Source organism: Aythya ferina, assembly GCF_964211825.1.
Source record: "Aythya ferina genome assembly, chromosome: 3".
Taxonomy (NCBI): domain Eukaryota; kingdom Metazoa; phylum Chordata; class Aves; order Anseriformes; family Anatidae; genus Aythya; species Aythya ferina.
In genome coordinates, this window is record NC_140298.1 from 100,511,420 (window position 1) to 100,528,223 (window position 16,804).

Here is a 16,804-nt window from a genome sequence, read left to right on the forward strand (position 1 = left end):
CATCTAGCAAGCTAAAATAAGCCCTGTACTTCAGATCTGACAGGAAAGTATTCACTGTCATGCAAAGTTTAATTTTACAGCAAAGTTTGGTACAAAGAAAAATTCAAATAGATGGAAACAATGCAACAAGCTGTTACCAGTATTTTCTTATCCTAGTACCTGTCTTTGATACACCTCAATGGCTTATAAATTCTGCTTGTTTCCCTGGTTAAGCGTAGCATTGCAGGATTATGGTTTAGATTTGTGAACCTTAATAACAACTGTTTTATAATTAAATGGGGTACAAAACATATGATAAAACTCTCCTTTAACTTCTACCTAATATTTTGTCACCAGAACATCTTGTCTCCTGAATCTGTCTGAAAATTTGAAAGGATCTGTATATTTCATTTCAAATTTAATGTAGTATCTGAACACCATTTTCACAGTCACATTGGCATTATAAAGATAAAATTATATTGACAAAAATAAAATAAAATAAAATAAACCAAACCAAACCAAACCAAACCAAAACAAAACAAAACAAAACAACAAATCTACAGCAAAACAAGAAATTCCAGAGACTTCAAGATGTTATAAAAATAAATAAATAAAATAATGCTACAGAACTCTGAATGCATCTAGTGGAAGCAAACACATTTCATTTCTTATAATGAGCTAGTCTGATATTGTGAATGGAAAGGTCTTAACCTCATTAAAATGCTCTGTAGGCCTAAACGGAATTGAGTTAGGCATCACAATTCCCTCAGCACATGACATTTTTAAGACAGTCTGATTTCCTTGGAAGAAATGTTGGAGGGTCTTTCCCAGCCAAAAAGCAAATTAGAAAGAAGAAAAACATAAAAAATTATTTCAAAAACTTAAAATTATTAGGTGTTGATTGGACAAGATTAAAAAAAATTATATATTGCTATTTCAGAAAATAGGTATGCTGTAAATTTCAACAATGAATTTTGTTTTACACTAAGTAAGACATATATTAGTTAAATATATTTTGATTCATGGATTGATAATCAGCATGGCAAGAAAACAATTTAAAAACCATACAAATTCCTTAGTCATTAGAAAAAATGAATTTTTGATGTATTTCCAATTTTTATTCTTTGTGCTTCCGCCCCAAAATTTCATTTAATTAACAGCTCTGAGATTCAGTCTGTTCCTGTACTGACATACCAGAAGGTCAAGAAAGCAAATACAGAATTGATGTCTCCAAACTGCATGTAATCTTTCTAAACCTTACAACTATTTGTTCCCCCTACCTCAAAAGAGTGATGTTACACAAACACATAGACATAGGTGTAAGTTAGCGTAACTTATAAGATTTATTTATTTATTTATTTATTTTTAAGTTAAAGAGTTTCCTTCTGTTTGGTTTCAAAATTATTGTTTCTGAAAACTGCATGCTAGCTGCATGTAGATAACAATCTTGTAAGTAGAAAGGGCATTATAATCATGTCATTTAACTTTGAGTGCTCAGGAAATTTGTGAAGAAGGATTTGGTGCTATTCATTAATTACTGATGAAGCTTGTATTTACATGGAGAAAATGGACAAAAGTAAACATGGTTTGAGATGTCAATAGCGGTTTTAAGAAGAATCATTTTGGCTGCTTCTAAATCAGTGCTTCAATTTAACCAAATCCTTAAAATAACCACAAAAACATTACCATTTTTATGAGGGAAAAGGATTAGAAAAAAATATCTGAATATAAATATTTAATGTTTCATATTTTTAAAATGTAATTCAAAAGAATTTTAATATCAGGTACAACGCTTTCTTGTTTTAATTTTGCGTTGTCTTGACTTGTCCCTAAGCTTCATTTTCTGTTAAAAAAATGATACATCCAACACTGAGTGGACAAATATGTCACTGTTTTATATTTTGCATCTTTCAAATAAATGCCTTAACCACAAATGTATAGAATGGAACAGAATGGAATGGAATGAAAAAAAAACAGAACAGAACAGAACAGAACAGAATAGAATAGAATAGAATAGAATTCAGTTGGAAGGGACATATAGAAATCATAAAGTCCAACTGTATAATTTCAATTTAATTAATTAAAAACAAATATCCTCATTACAAATCAGTCATCTGATTTGGTGCTAAATATGTATTATAAATATTATAAATATGTGGTGTGTCTTATAAACACCACAAGTGCTTTAAAATCTGAAAAAGTCAATAGTGAAAAAAACGTTAATAGTTTCAGGAGCCTTTGATACTAGTTTGAACACCTCTCTCTTCAGATGGCCAAAACATCAGCCATTTTACAATAGAGGCTGCTGTATAAAATACGTCAAATAAAATGTACAGCACATGAGAAAAAATAATGCATTTTTGAGCTTAAACAAATTTTCAAAACATTGTGTGAGAAATTCATGCACAAATGATTCAGAAAACGAGTGTTGCTTATACAGAAGTATAAGACAATATTGGACATGTACATTGAAGACAAATTTAAATACCGAGTTCTAAATAAATTTGAAGCACATTTGTATGTATGTATAACAAAATGCTACTTTGATATATTATTAACTATAAACAGCTAAACACATTTTCTTATGAGATCTCTCCACATACCATAGTTTAGAAACTGAAGTAAAGATATAACTACAGTGTAATATTTGAATCCAGAAGTCTTATTATCAGTGATTTTGTCTTAGGCTTCAACCTTTAACTCTAACCTGATTATCAAATTTACAATGTTCATTCAGTTATGAAATACATTAACAAAAGTCACGCTGGCACCAACCATGTCAGTAAGGCCAAATTTTAATTTGCCTTTACATGATCAAGAAAGCTTCATGAAAAAAAAAATAAATGAGAGAAGACTGAAAATGAGAACAAGTTTCCTCAGCAATAAAGTGGTTTAGATTTTGTGTGATATTTACTTACTTACATGGTTAGGATGGATAGAGTAGTCCTATAGGTATGGTTTAGGTTTTAGGTCCTGTTAGTATGGGTTTAAGACCTGTCCTCATTTGCATTTTTAAAGGTTTTAATTTTGTGAGTCTTACTCTTGATGGAAATTTGGAAGGTTTTGAATAGCATAGCACCATAAAGACAAATGAAATGCACTGCCTTAAAAAAATAAAAAATAAAAGAAAGCAAGAAAACAAGCAAGCAAGAAAGAAATTTGAATCCAAATAGCTTCTAGAAGGTCCAATTTCAAATTTTTATCATTGTTTGGTTTATCAGGGTCATGCCAGCTGACTTGTTTATCAAATCTCTTCACTAAATTATGAAAAATTACAGATATTACCTTCTGTGCCTTGCATATTTGCCACTAACATGACCACTGCCATCACAGCCAGGCGTGGGACAGCTGAAAAAAAAAAAAAAAAAAGAGAGAGAGAGAATTAATTATATAGATGCTGCTGTGTTGCAGAAAGATTATACTAAAAGCAAGCAGTAAGTGTTACAGAGGTGGAGGGCAACAAAGACAGAAAGAAAGAAATCAAATAACTGAAGGGAAAAAAAAAGAGGGGATGCTTTTTATTAGCAAGTCTCGAGGGAATTAATTTCAACAGTGCAGCAGGGCATGAGCAAACCACCAATGAACTTGAAAGTGCATTATACCCATTAAAAGGCATGAATTTTCTAAATTGCTAATGGGGATACATTTTACACTCAGAGCACTAACCTGAACAGCTCTTGTATGGCTGGTTCCACGGGAACTGCAGAGAGATGGAAAATATATAAAAATTTATCATCTATTACAAGTACCCCTCTTCTACAGAAAATTACCAGAAAGGTTGTGTAAAAGCAAGGGTCAGAATGAATCGTGCAAAGAGATTCTGGAGGATGAAGGTCACCCTGAGCGGGGGCCTTGAGTGATTTTCTGAAGCAAGAGACGTACCTCGAACACCTTTGGAGCGTGTGCGATGGCGCTTCTCGTCTGCATCCACCTCCATCTGGGAATAGATTAGCAGGCAGTCAATGTTCTTATCCTGCATGCACAGACTATCAATGCACAGACTGATACAGTCTCTCACACAATTTATTGACACTATTTTAATTCCATTTTATCCCATAAGGGAAAGTCCACCTTACAAAGGATTTTTAGGATCTTTGAGTTTGTTTAAAAACAGAAAATGCAGTGATTTCTGCTTTAATCAGTCCATTTGCATTCTCTGGTTTCGTAGCACATTTTGTGCAGCTGAGTGCCAGTTCTTTTTTTCTAAAGTATATTCCTGACAGAAAGCCCTGATTACGCCCATATTTTGAAACAAGGATGCAATACACTTCTATACAGTTAAAAACTAAAGTTAAGAGTTCCACACTATGGGTTGCTTTCTACACAGATACTTTGCAGTGGGAAAGAGAGGAAGAAGTAGTGACTGAAAAGAGTCATCATTAGAACTTCATAGATTTCACATTATTTAATATGGCACTAAAGCCTTTGCTAATGTGTTTCATTGTCCAGATGCACTTTTCAAGCTTCAGAAATGTGCTCACTTGCTAAATATGGCTAAATGTTTATCTTTGTTGTATAAAAAGCATTTCTATCAGATGTAACTTCTTATACAGTGATAAATATGCAGCGATCTTGAATCTTTAGGCAGCATCAGGGCTGCTGATTAGACCTCAGAGAGTATAAACACTGATCTGTTGTAGTTCCCATAGGGCCACATGGATTCTTATAATCTTCCATATACTATTGTCACCACATTTTCAAAGGTGAAGTGAATAGGCTTGGTAGTGTTTATAATTTGGTACAACACAAGCAGAATGCACTGAACTCTGCTGAGACAGTGTCCCTGAAAATGTATGCAGTATCTGTATCATCAGCTACTTTGGATTTGGAAGAATGGGATGATAAGATGGATCTGTGGTGGTTCATACATAGACATGATAATAAAAAGTTTAGGAAGCCTGGAAATGTTGCCCCAGTTATGACAGTCTGTGTAAATTTAGAAGGGGCACACAATGAAATGGATTAACCTGTCTTTCGAAACCAAAGGAAGCACTCTATTTCATGAATGCTGTGAGTATGCTTTCAACTACACTGGCAGTCAAAGAAAAGATCACTAAGCTGGAAAAACCCCTATAGGATCCATGAAATTCAGATCCAGAGTCAGGGCAAAGAGGTGAAAAAAAGACTGAAAAAGCTGCAGGCATGCAGTACAACTTTAAATTTCATTGTGTATTGTATGTAGCCTGGTACTTCTCCATAAAGGCACAGATGTGTCTTTTTCTGTGACCTAGATATCTTGTCATATATGACAATGCATGTCTTCGATGCTCTAGGACACCTCAAAGTACCTATGTTTAGGCAGTGGAATCTTACTTATATGTTCACTAACAGATCTTCAAGACTTCATCTGTCATATCAAAGCTTCAACCTTCATCATCCCACATATTCAATGTTTGATGCTGGGAGCAAGCAATTTCCTGAAATTCTACATGACAATCATATTGGTTATGTGAAAGGACAGTCACCTGCCAGCCTACCATAGCAGTCCCCAGATGCACTTCTGGCACTTACAGGCCAGGGAACAGTATTCTGCTCCAAAGCCTATCATTAGCTCATACAAATGTAGACTTCCTCACAATTTTTATATCCAGAAAGAGGAAAGATCAACCTTAGCAATTCACATGGAGTGTATCTCAGCTGATCTACTTTATTATGACATGTTATAGTTCTGCAAAATTATAAGTTACCATTACAGAGGAGAACATGTGGACACTGAGAACAGGCTAGCTACAGTTAGTTTTAGCCTGGCATCTAAGAGGAGAAATCTTAAGGATAATATACGAAAGTAAAGAGCACAGCATCAGGAGTAGGAAGAGACTAAATTCCTAAGGTGGCAACAGAGAGAGGAATTCTAGAAATAGAGGTAGAAAGGTCTAAGGTTTTAATTCAGAGAAAAAAAAAATATTTAATCTTGTTAGAAATAAAACTTGGCAAGTCATCATTAAAAATAATCAACATATTTTGGAATGATGGGCTAGAAGTAGAGCTAGGAGCTGTCTATCAACATTAGGTGCATTAGCAAGGCCCTTTATATTTATACATCTGTGTTCTTACTATTAAATCCAAAGATGGGGTATCACAGAAGATCAATTATATTGGAAGGTATTTTGTAGACTACCATGTAGAACAAGAAACAGGTTGAGTAACAGAACTGTAGAACCATAGAATGGTTTGGGTTGGAAGGGACTGTACAGATTATCTAACTCCAACCCCCCTGCCATGGACAGGGACACCTCCCACTAGACCACATTGCCCAAAGCCCCATCCAGCCTGGCATTGAACACTTTCAGGGATGGGGCATCCACAGCTTCTCTGGGCAACCTGTTCCAGCGCCTCACAGTTCTCATAGAAAAGAATTTCCTTCTAATGTCTAATTTAAATCTCCCCTCTTTTAGTTTAAAGCCATTCCCCCTTGTCCTGTCACTCCACCCCACTCCACAAAGAGTCCCTCCCCAGCTTTCCTGTAGGCCTCATTTAGGTACTGGAAGTTTAGATACTCATTTAGGTACTCTAGGCTGAACAACCCCAACTCCCTCAGCCTGTTCTTTTGTGTGGGGCACACAGGAGAGGTGCCCCAGCCCTCTGAGGGTCTCATGGCCCTCCTCTGGACCTGCTCCAACATGTTAATGTTTAGCTTCTTTAGCACTGGTTGATAGGAAAAAAATCTTTGTTACAGCGAAGGATTCTTGTGGAGTGGCAATTGAATGCTATAACCAGAGTTTTCTTGACCTTTCTAAAAAATTTATCTGATAGATTTCTCATATCAAATAATAATAATAATAATAATAATAATAATAATAATAATCTATAGTAAACCCAATTTTTTCAATAAAAATAAAACCACCAACAAAACCCTCTTGTGGTCACAAGGGTGCAGGAAATTAGGACAACTACTTTTCTTATTTTCAGAATCTGATCTCAGTAAATAAATGCAAACACAAGATGTTTTAAAAACAACACTGTATGAAAGATGGAAATAATCATAAGCAGAATCAAGGAGAAGGATTTTTTTTAACATAAAATTATGATTAGAAGCAGCTGAAAAATAAAAAGTGTCAAATAATAGTCACATAACTTTGTCAGAAAGATACAAAGCTGAAAAAAAAAAAAAGAATTTATAATTCATGAGGAACAAAAAAATATATGAATGCACATACATACAACAGTTTACAAATAAATATAAACTTTTGAAAATGAGAACTACAGATGTTAGTGAAAAACAAATGTTGAAAGGGAAAAATGATAATAATAAATTACTATATTTTGAAGAATACTTATTTATTTAATTTAGAGATAATTAAGAACTAGTATTAAAAACCACTGAGAAAAAAAAAAGTAACAAAGAGCAACTATTTATCTATATATAAACTATATCAACTATATATCTATGATTCTGTGATTCTGTGATTCTGTATTTATCATTTTAAAAGCAGCAGGCCCAGACAACATTAATTCCCAAAATTAACCTGGTCTGATAGTTCTCCAAGACATTACTGTTGTTACATAACAATCCTGCAACACTTGGGAAATGCTTGAGAACTTGTCTTGGTTTCCTCTAGGATAGAGTTAATTTTTCTCCTAGTAGCTGGTATGGTGCTGTGTTTTTGAATTTAGGATGCGTCTAATGCTGATAGCACATTGATGTTTTACTTGTTGCTGAGCAGTGTTTGCAGAGAGCCAAGGACTATTCTTCATGCTGCCCTGCCAGTGAGGAGGCTGGGGTTGCACCAGAAGCTGTGAGGGGACAAAGCCAGGTTGGCCAAAGGGATGCCCCACAGCATGTGATGTCATGCTGAACTATAAATATGGGGTGACTGGCCAGGGTCGGGGGGAGACCAGTGCTCAGGGATGGGATGTCCTATTAAACTGTCTTTATCTCAACTCAAAAGCTTTTGATTTTTTTTCCCCCACATAATTCTCTCCCCCATCCCACTGAGGGGGGAGAGGGGTGAGTGGATGGCTATGTGGTGCTGAACTGTCAGCCAGGTTAAACCACAACAGAACTGAAGAAAAGCTGTAATTGTAACTGTCTAAATCAATCTTTACTAAGTGCTGAGAGGATGGTGTGGCTCACTAAGTTAATCTTTCTGACATTGACCCTTAATAACATCATACAAAAACTGATATGAGATAGAAGGTGATGACATAATTAGCACCAGTCAACACTTTATCATGGAAAATCTGCAGTCAAAAACATTTGAAACTGCTCTTTGATGACATTTAAAAATTTGATAAAGGTAGCTATGTTAGGACATCATAGACACCTTTTAGACATTTTCCTTTCTCTTACTCAGCACTCAGATAGTAGAATAAGCACTCATAACATCAGCATATTTATAATGGTTTAAAAGTATTTCTTTAAAAAGAAAGTTGTGTAAAATTTTCTTTACAAAAATGTAATCCTACAGGTATATGTTCTAACCCTATAATACTGAGTATCTTCACCGGTAGTCTGGAATGTTATATGCTACTGAAGTATGCAGATAACCCAAAATCAACAGAGTGATAAACAATGTTGGAGACAGGCCAATTACATATACTGGCCTGAGTTGCTTGACAGGTTTGACTCATCTAAAGAACATGCCAATTCCAATGTCCTACACCTATGAAAAAAGAATGTAGACCACGCTTGAAAGACCAAAGTTCATAATCTGCAAAGCAGCAACAGTGAAGAGGATCTGGACAGCCATATAAGCATGAGCAATTACTGCACTGCTGTAGCTAAAGGGTAGAATGTGATCTGTAGCTGCTCAACCTTTAAGGCTATATTAATTTTCCAGAAAGTCTCATTGAGGTAGTCGGATATGGTCAGTAACTTTAATAACAGAGGGCAAGTTTTCATCAGGACCATATTTATTTTTCTGTTAGCTTCCTTGATACCTTGTTGGAGACTTCACGCTTCTACAGTATATAGATTTAGAGCTGTCAACCTCATCATAGACTTAGCCGTGACTAAGCTCTTAAAAGTTTCTACAATCAACAATGCTTTACCTATCTCTAGATAAACTCATATAACTACCATATGTGCTTCTTCAGGGCTGCAAACTGTGAGGAGAGAGCTTTAGGCTCTTCACCAGGACAAATAACAAATTTTGCTCGCTAACGAGGAAGTAATTCAGATTTTTCTTCTCTAGCAGGCAGGTATTTCTACAAATGACATTCTTGTTAAAATCATTTGAATTTCTTGCTAAAGGCATGGAGCCTGAAGGGTTCAGTCTCAAGTTCCAAAACCAAGTTCAGCCAACACTTGCTTAGTGAAGTATTCTAGTTTTCCTTTAGATGTAATGTATCAGAAGTCTGGGAAGACACGAAGGGGCTAAGAGCCTTATATCTAGACTTAAAAAAAAATAAATCCTACATAAGTCTGCAATCAGAGAGACTGCTATTATAATGAAATACTTTAGAAACTGTTAATCTCTTCCATGTATATACAGCTTATTCCACAATATATATTCTACTTTTCATTAACACAAACAGTCCCAGTTTGAAACAGTACTCATTAAACTTTTCAGTGAAGCAGCCTTGGAGAGGGTGATTCAATACTGGGAAAGGTCAGTAAAGAATTAAAACAGTTAGATTATATCTAAAAATTGTGATATACAGTGCAAAATTTGCAATATAGATTATTCAAGAGAAATAAGAAATTTTAAGAAAATTTACTTGACCAGGGTCTGCAAATGTCTAGAGTATGCAATGATTTCAAAGAAAAGGGAAAAAATAATTCATGTAAGAGGAAACAGGAAAAATTGTATTCTGATCAAAATCAAATGTAATCAAAAGATAAAGCTAGAAAATGCTAACACAGAATAAAGCTTATTTAGGAGGTCTGTGGATTCCTACAATTCATCAATCAAATCTGGATTTCTTAAACTCCTCAAACTGGATTCTCAAGCCCCCCTTGAGAATTATGCAATAATTAATCAAGTATTTACTCTCTATATAATACAAAGGTAATAGATACCATTTATGACCTTAAAAATACATGACAAGTATTGGCAAATGCTGTGTAATTGTTATAGCCAAACAAGTATGTTCCTAAAAGTATTGATTTTTTTTTTTCCCTAATCAAGAGTGTTTGAAATATTCATAATATTACAATACTTCAAAAAGTAAATTGATGAGACAAAAATTCTGATTTCCTGAAAATGCAATGAGTTTATTAAATAACAAAAGTTTGTAGTTTTAAAATCATCTCCTTGTGACCATAAAATTACTCAGTAAAGAAAGATTTTTAGCCAGTCATGGTGCAAGATCCAAATTTCTATATGTAAATTCTTTTACTATATTTACAGCGAAGTTGCCGTGTACACACGCTGACTAACATTAGTCAGTATGTATTTTTATAACTTTAAAAATGTTCTTTCTTTCAAATGTGTGGAAGTTAAAATGAAAGGATTTAAAGGTAATTATTATTATTTTATATCTTAGAGAGTGAAACAAAATGTGTCAAATGCATTTCCCAGAATGAAAGTGTTTCTATATTCTCAGAATCAAAGAAACATGAACTGGAAAATGATGAATAGGTTGTGTGAGCAGTGTATCCCATAATATGTTAACACTTTGTGCAGTCTTACTAAAAAAAAAAAGTAAACAGAGCTCATACTATACTCTAACGTAGCGTTTTCAATGTCTTGTATGCCATTGCAATTTATTTTCTGATAAAGTTATTTATCAGTTAAGTAGTTCATATAACCTATTGTTCCTGATAATCTGAATATACTTTTCACTATCTGAAAGACAGTAACTATTCGCTTTTGGCATACTGACCTCCACTTTCAAATAATAAAAGACAAACATATCATAATTGAAAACAACACTATGTAAAATAAATAAGAAAACAATATTTTAAGCTGAAAGTACAGAACATATATTTTTTACAATGTATCTATTCATATACTTTAAGGAGCAATTCTGTTGTTTTGTGCAATTCTAATGAAGTTCTCTGTTAATATGAATTTATGCAGCATGACCCCAAAGAAAAGGCAATTCTATATAGTAAGAAGAAAGAGCATGTATATACTAATACAATTTAACTGAAAATCTTGAGTAAATTAATTTAAATTTATTTTTGACAGCTAAAGATATCAGTGTTCAGCATGTGATTTCAATTATACCATGGTACTTAAACATCAAATTATGGCATTATTCCAGAAATACTTTGAGATAATGCCATATGTGTTTCTACATTGTTCTTTAATGTAGAATGATCCAGGATTTAGGTACTATGGTTTATTATTGTTATTGTTATTATTAAAGTTTAAGTTGTAAACTATTTGACCAAAACCATGCCCACAGATGTACATGTATAGCTTGATCTTGTATAGCTTAATGTAATGCTACATTAAGCAGATGAGGAAAATGAGGTGAAGATTCTGGGGAATTAAAATATGCAGAGCAAGCTAACCTAAACCTGCTTTCATTTTATATATATATACAAAACTCTGCCGTCACACTTTGCATGTGACGGCAGAGTTTACTTCTAGAGACCTGATCCCTGGAGTCAGTGCAGATCTTCCTACTTAATTGATTGAGTTTTCTATTGGACTTAGTGATGCAGTGCTTATGACAATATGCTGCAACAGATCTTCCTCTCTCCTAAGTGTCAGTGGGGTAGACTAAGCCTGAATTGATAACAATATTTGACCCTTAACTTATGCCTTACTAATCACAGTCTTGTAAATTAATTGCATCCTATGACTGCGTTTGTGGATGAAAGAAGAGCAGCAGATGTCATTTATCTCAACTTTAACAAGACTTTTGACACAGTATTCTTGTATCCCATTATGACTGTATGTGCACAGTCAGTTCTTTTAAATCAGTTCTTAATATTTCAATCCTCTTAATTAAATGAGGCCTATTATTGCTTCTGTCAGAGTAGAATATCATTCTGGATCTTGGTTGTCATAGAAAACTTGTGTGATTCTCACAAAGTTTCTAAGTGAAGTTATTTTTGGTGATCAGATATACAAGACAAAACAGAGAAACTGCGAGATAGAAAATTACTCTAAGAAGCTACTGGAGTGCTTAAGGAAAGGTAAAGAAGGAGAAAGGGAAAGTGATTTCCCTGTTCCTTCAGACCCTTTCTCCCACCAAAACAGGTGCCCCCTTGGCATGGACATCTGAAATTTAGTTCAAATATTTTATAGCAACCTTTTCAATAAAATGTCAACCTTTGTAAAGAATTATTATATTTGAATCTTTGCTTGAGGAAAACACCAATATACAGCTAGGTCCTCTTCAAGCAAAGTTCCAGAGGAAGTCTGCAAAGATAAAAGTTAGAACTTGAGGTTGTGTGTTACAAAGGGACAGAATAGGCAGGCATGTGAGCAAATTAATGACTAGAATAAGCATATCATGCTACTTTAAAGTGGGTGAATATGCAGCTGAAACCTTTGTGAAATTTAAGAAATGAGATGGCAGATTATTGAATTTATTTCTGGTGATTCTGAACAAAATTTGCACAAAATGTGAGTACAGTTGTTGGGGTCAGGCCATGGGTCTGAGCACGTGTCCATTCTGCCAATGACTGGAGGCAAATGGAGGTGTGACAGTGAGTGTTGTCAATAGAAAAATCCAAGTTGGATGAATCTGTGAGCAGTTAAAGTGCCCTGGAAACAAGGGGATGAGTGGGTCTCTAATTACCAGGTCTGTGTGTGTCCCCAAGGGTGAGAGCACAGGGGCTGGCTGTGGGACCAGGGGAGTCCTGGCCACATGAAGGCACACATGCATGTGTGTGCATGTATGTGTGCGATACTCTGCACGTGCAACTGGGGTAGGGCTGCAGCCTTGGGGCTCCTATATCCAGATGCGAGCAACTGGGGAGACTGAGACTGAGGTGTGGCTGTGGGTTGGATTGAGTGTCTCAGTCCAGCATATTCCCACTGGTGGACGTCCATCCTGCTCAGCCAGAGATGGGATAGGATGAAGCTGTTGGATGAAAGTGTTGAAGCATGTCTATGTTTGCATGAGTGTTCTGAGTATCTGTTCATGATCTGTGTGGCTAGCCATGTATATATCTATTTATGTATTTATGTACATATGTATTTATATATTTATATATTTTCACATGTAGTGTAAATATGTGCTTTGTGTGTGTCTTCCTGCTTCAGATGTGCTGCTGGTTGGACATGAGGACATGGGGCTGCAGCAGCCTTGCCTCTCTTGAGCTGTTGAGTTCAGCATGATACATTTACCTCTAACAATATTGTAAAAAGTACAACATACAGTCATAAATACAGTGTGTTGAAAAATTACATGTATATGGTATCAGAAAGGTTACTTTTCCAATTCTGAAGATGCAGTGTAGCAATTTGTTATATTTTGCACAGGAACAAAAGCAGAAAAATAATGTAGTTCATGGCAGACTTAAATTAATCTATTACAGAAGAAAATTGGTGAGAGTCATAGGTTGCTTTAAAAGAGAAAATGCCTTACATAATTTAAATTTTTAGAAATGAAGAAGCCAGTATGACTTACTGACATGTAAAGAAATTATTAAATTTAACTAACATGGAGAAACTGAAAGGGATGTCACATAATATTTAATCATTTCCATTCCCCACTATAGCTACATGCTGTTGGTAAAGGTCCAAAACTATGTAAAATCAGGGCATGATGTTGTGGGGAACTAGGCTAATCTTCAGTTCAAGTTACAGAGCAATGCTAGTACATTCACTTCCATATTTGTGGCATTCTGGTCCCACAACTCCTGTCTTTCTTCTGGGTCATAAGATTGCTGGGCAGTATCTAACACCTTACGTAAGTAAAAAAAAAAAATAAAAAAATATTGTAACTTCAAGTCCATATTATAATGCACTAGTCGTAGTTCTAGTTTCAGCTAGATCTGATGTCAGTTTAGCTCTGCTTATCTTTCCAGTGACAATAAAATTATTTGCACTGGTCTTGCATTTTCTTTCAGGATCAGAGGATATGGAACTTAAATGTGTTGCAAGATGGAAGTAGTTGTAGGAGGTGTTCTGAGATATCTGTAAGTGGTTTCAGTGACCTCTTTGCTTATTCCCAAAAAAATGATCTTGGCTTGTATTCATCAATGGTTGTGGCTCAAATAATTGGGATCATGTTCTATAAAAGAGTTAAATTTTGTATTTCAGAATCCACTAAGCATAAATACAAACAAACAAAACAAAACAAAAACAGTATCTTCAAGGGACCCACAAGTAAAGCAAAATTTTCTATACTTAATGATTATTTTGTCATTTGGACTGGAAAGAATTCCTCAAAAACAAACAAAAAAGCAATAACAAACAGTAGTGAATATCCACATTTTGTCTCAAATTACTCCATAGGCTTAAAATGGAAGTTTCACATCTGTCAGAAGTTATAGGGACCAGAGAATGGAACCAAGTAAACAGTTATAGATGGCAGCCAATTGTTAGGCTTAAAATGCAATAGAATGTGAGAGGGATGAAAGGTAGTTGAAGACTCTCTTTAAATATTAAGTATTTCCACCCTTGATATGATATATAGAACTTTACAGACAACAAATGCTTATGTGTACATCCTAAGGGGTAATACGCTCCACAAGACAGGTTTACATTTAACTCATGGTGTTTAACATTAAAGACAAATTTCACAAAACCTATGTTCTGAACAAGCATCAATATCTAAACGCAAATTACTTAAAGCAAAGTATATATAGTGAGTGGTCTTTTTGGTACAACATACCTAATGAAAGTGTCCATATTTCTATACGTCTAAAATTTTGAATGCATGTTTCTATAAGCATGTATTTTACTAGCTGAAATGTAATCATATTCAAAGAGCCATTAGCCAGTCTTTTCTGCAGCTCTTATACAATATATTAGCACTACACATTCTTAAATTATCATTAAAATTCTAGGAGAATAAATAACAAACCAGATATGGGACACTTTAATAACCTGCAGCAGTATTGAAGAACAAGTAATATTGTACCTATCATCATACACAGAACTAAGATCACTCAATAAAAATCCAAAACACAATCAAGGAAATTCAGGTCAAAGTGGTGGTAACTTTAGAGTTTTAGCTTTAACTTTGGATCTCCTGATGACTTTAATCACAGTCATGCTGTGTTTAAACCTCTTTGTTAGTTGGAATCACCCACATTCATTTCAGGTCTAGAGACCCTTTGATCAAACCTACCAGGGTTGTGCCTAGCATGCTGCTTGGAAAGCAGCTCAAACCTCTGCAGAAATATAAAGCCACAGACTTGTTCCTACAGTTCAGACAGAAGCAGAGTTGTAAGTTACAGCTCTTAGGAGTTGTAAACCAAACAATCATTGTGGAAAATGAGAAGGAAAACAAAGACTTGAACTGTTCCTCTTTGCTTGGCAAATTTCACTTCCAGTTTTGCCACAAAAAGTGGCAGACACTTCCTCCTTTGATGAGGGAATAGGGTTTCATTTTTTGCATTTTTTTTTTAATCAGGTTGGGGTTTACTCCCCAGAACTTTTTACCCTCCAGAACTAGACTATTTGAGCCTGTAACTAAATTAAGAACTCTGTTGGTTTGTCTTAGATTGATTGTCCTATTAAATAGGTAATAAATAAAAGCATGCATTCTTCTGATGCCAAGGAGAAAATAGATGAGCTTTGAACATACAGTTTATACATATTGAGGATGCTCATGCATTCTGTTTTTCACTGTGAAACATACATATGTATGATCAAAGAACATAGAATCATAGAATATCCCGAGTTGGAAGAGACCCATAAGGATCATCAAGTCCAACTCCTGGCACCGTACAGGTCTGCCCAAAAGTTTAGACCATGTGACTAAGTGCACAGTCCAATTGCTTTTTAAATTCAGACAGGCTTGGTCCAGTGACTACGTCCCTGTTCCAGTGTGCAACCACCCTCTCGGTGAAGAACCTCTTCCTGATGTCCAGCCTAAACCTCCCCTGCCTCAACTTAACACAGTTCCCGTGAGTCCTATCACTGGTGTTTACAGAGAATAGGTCACCTGCCTCTTCACTCCCCCTCGCAAGGAAGTTGTAGACTGTGATAAGGTCCCCTCCTCAGCCTCCTTTTCTCCAGGCTGAACAGGTCCAGTGCTCCTCAGCTGCTCCTCATACATCTTTCCCTCCAGGCCCTCCACAATCCTCGTTGCCCTCCTCTGGACACTCTCCAACAATTTAATGTCCTTTTTGTACAGTGGTGCCCAGAACTGCACACAGTACTCGAGGTGAGGCTGCACCAGCGCAGAGTAGAGCAGGACAATCACCTCCCTTAACTGAGTAGCAATGCCGTGCTTGATGCATCCCAGGATACAGTTGGCCCTCCTGGATGCCTGGGCACACTGCTGGCTCATATTCAGCTTGCTCTCAACCACAACTCCCAGATCCCTCTCTCCAGTGTCTCATCAGCCAGTCTGTATGTATTGCCAGGTTTGCCCCATGCAATAAATAAAAGATGTCCACAATGGCCAGGACATCACATGTGAAAAAAAAAAAGTGAATATAATTATGACACATCATTTATGCATGTAATATGTGTGCATATAAAACTAGGCTACCAGCTTTCAAAATGTGGATTTAATATTTAAAACTCAAAAACATGCCATAAATAATTCATATTCTACAGTTTGTTCATCAATCTACTATAGACAACAATAATATCTTCACTGACACTGAATCAGATTGACAATGTTTGAAGAAAAATAAAAACATATCAGAAAAAAGCAGACCGAAGCACAAAAAAAAAAAAAGAAGAAAAAATACTGAAAAGATAGACTGACACTTAAGATTTTGCTTAACTGTATGTTAACTTTAGTGGATTTAGCATATGTTAAATCTACTGGGAATATACAATGCAAAACCAAACCA

At 35.3% G+C, this 16,804-nt stretch overlaps 1 protein-coding gene across 6 annotated transcripts in view; it reads right to left on the bottom strand.

Moving 5' to 3' along the window:
• The window catches only part of MYT1L (myelin transcription factor 1 like), a 361,112-nt gene that overhangs the window by 130,875 nt on the left and 213,433 nt on the right, over positions 1-16,804 (bottom strand). For all 6 annotated transcript variants that reach the window (XM_084515353.1, XM_084515350.1, XM_084515351.1 and 3 more), the window contains exons 3-5: positions 3,862-3,916; positions 3,646-3,679; positions 3,265-3,327 (exon numbers count right to left, since the gene is read on the bottom strand). In XM_084515353.1, the coding sequence (XP_084371479.1) occupies positions 3,265-3,327; positions 3,646-3,679; positions 3,862-3,916 (152 nt within the window). The remainder of the gene's footprint in view (positions 1-3,264; positions 3,328-3,645; positions 3,680-3,861; positions 3,917-16,804) is intronic.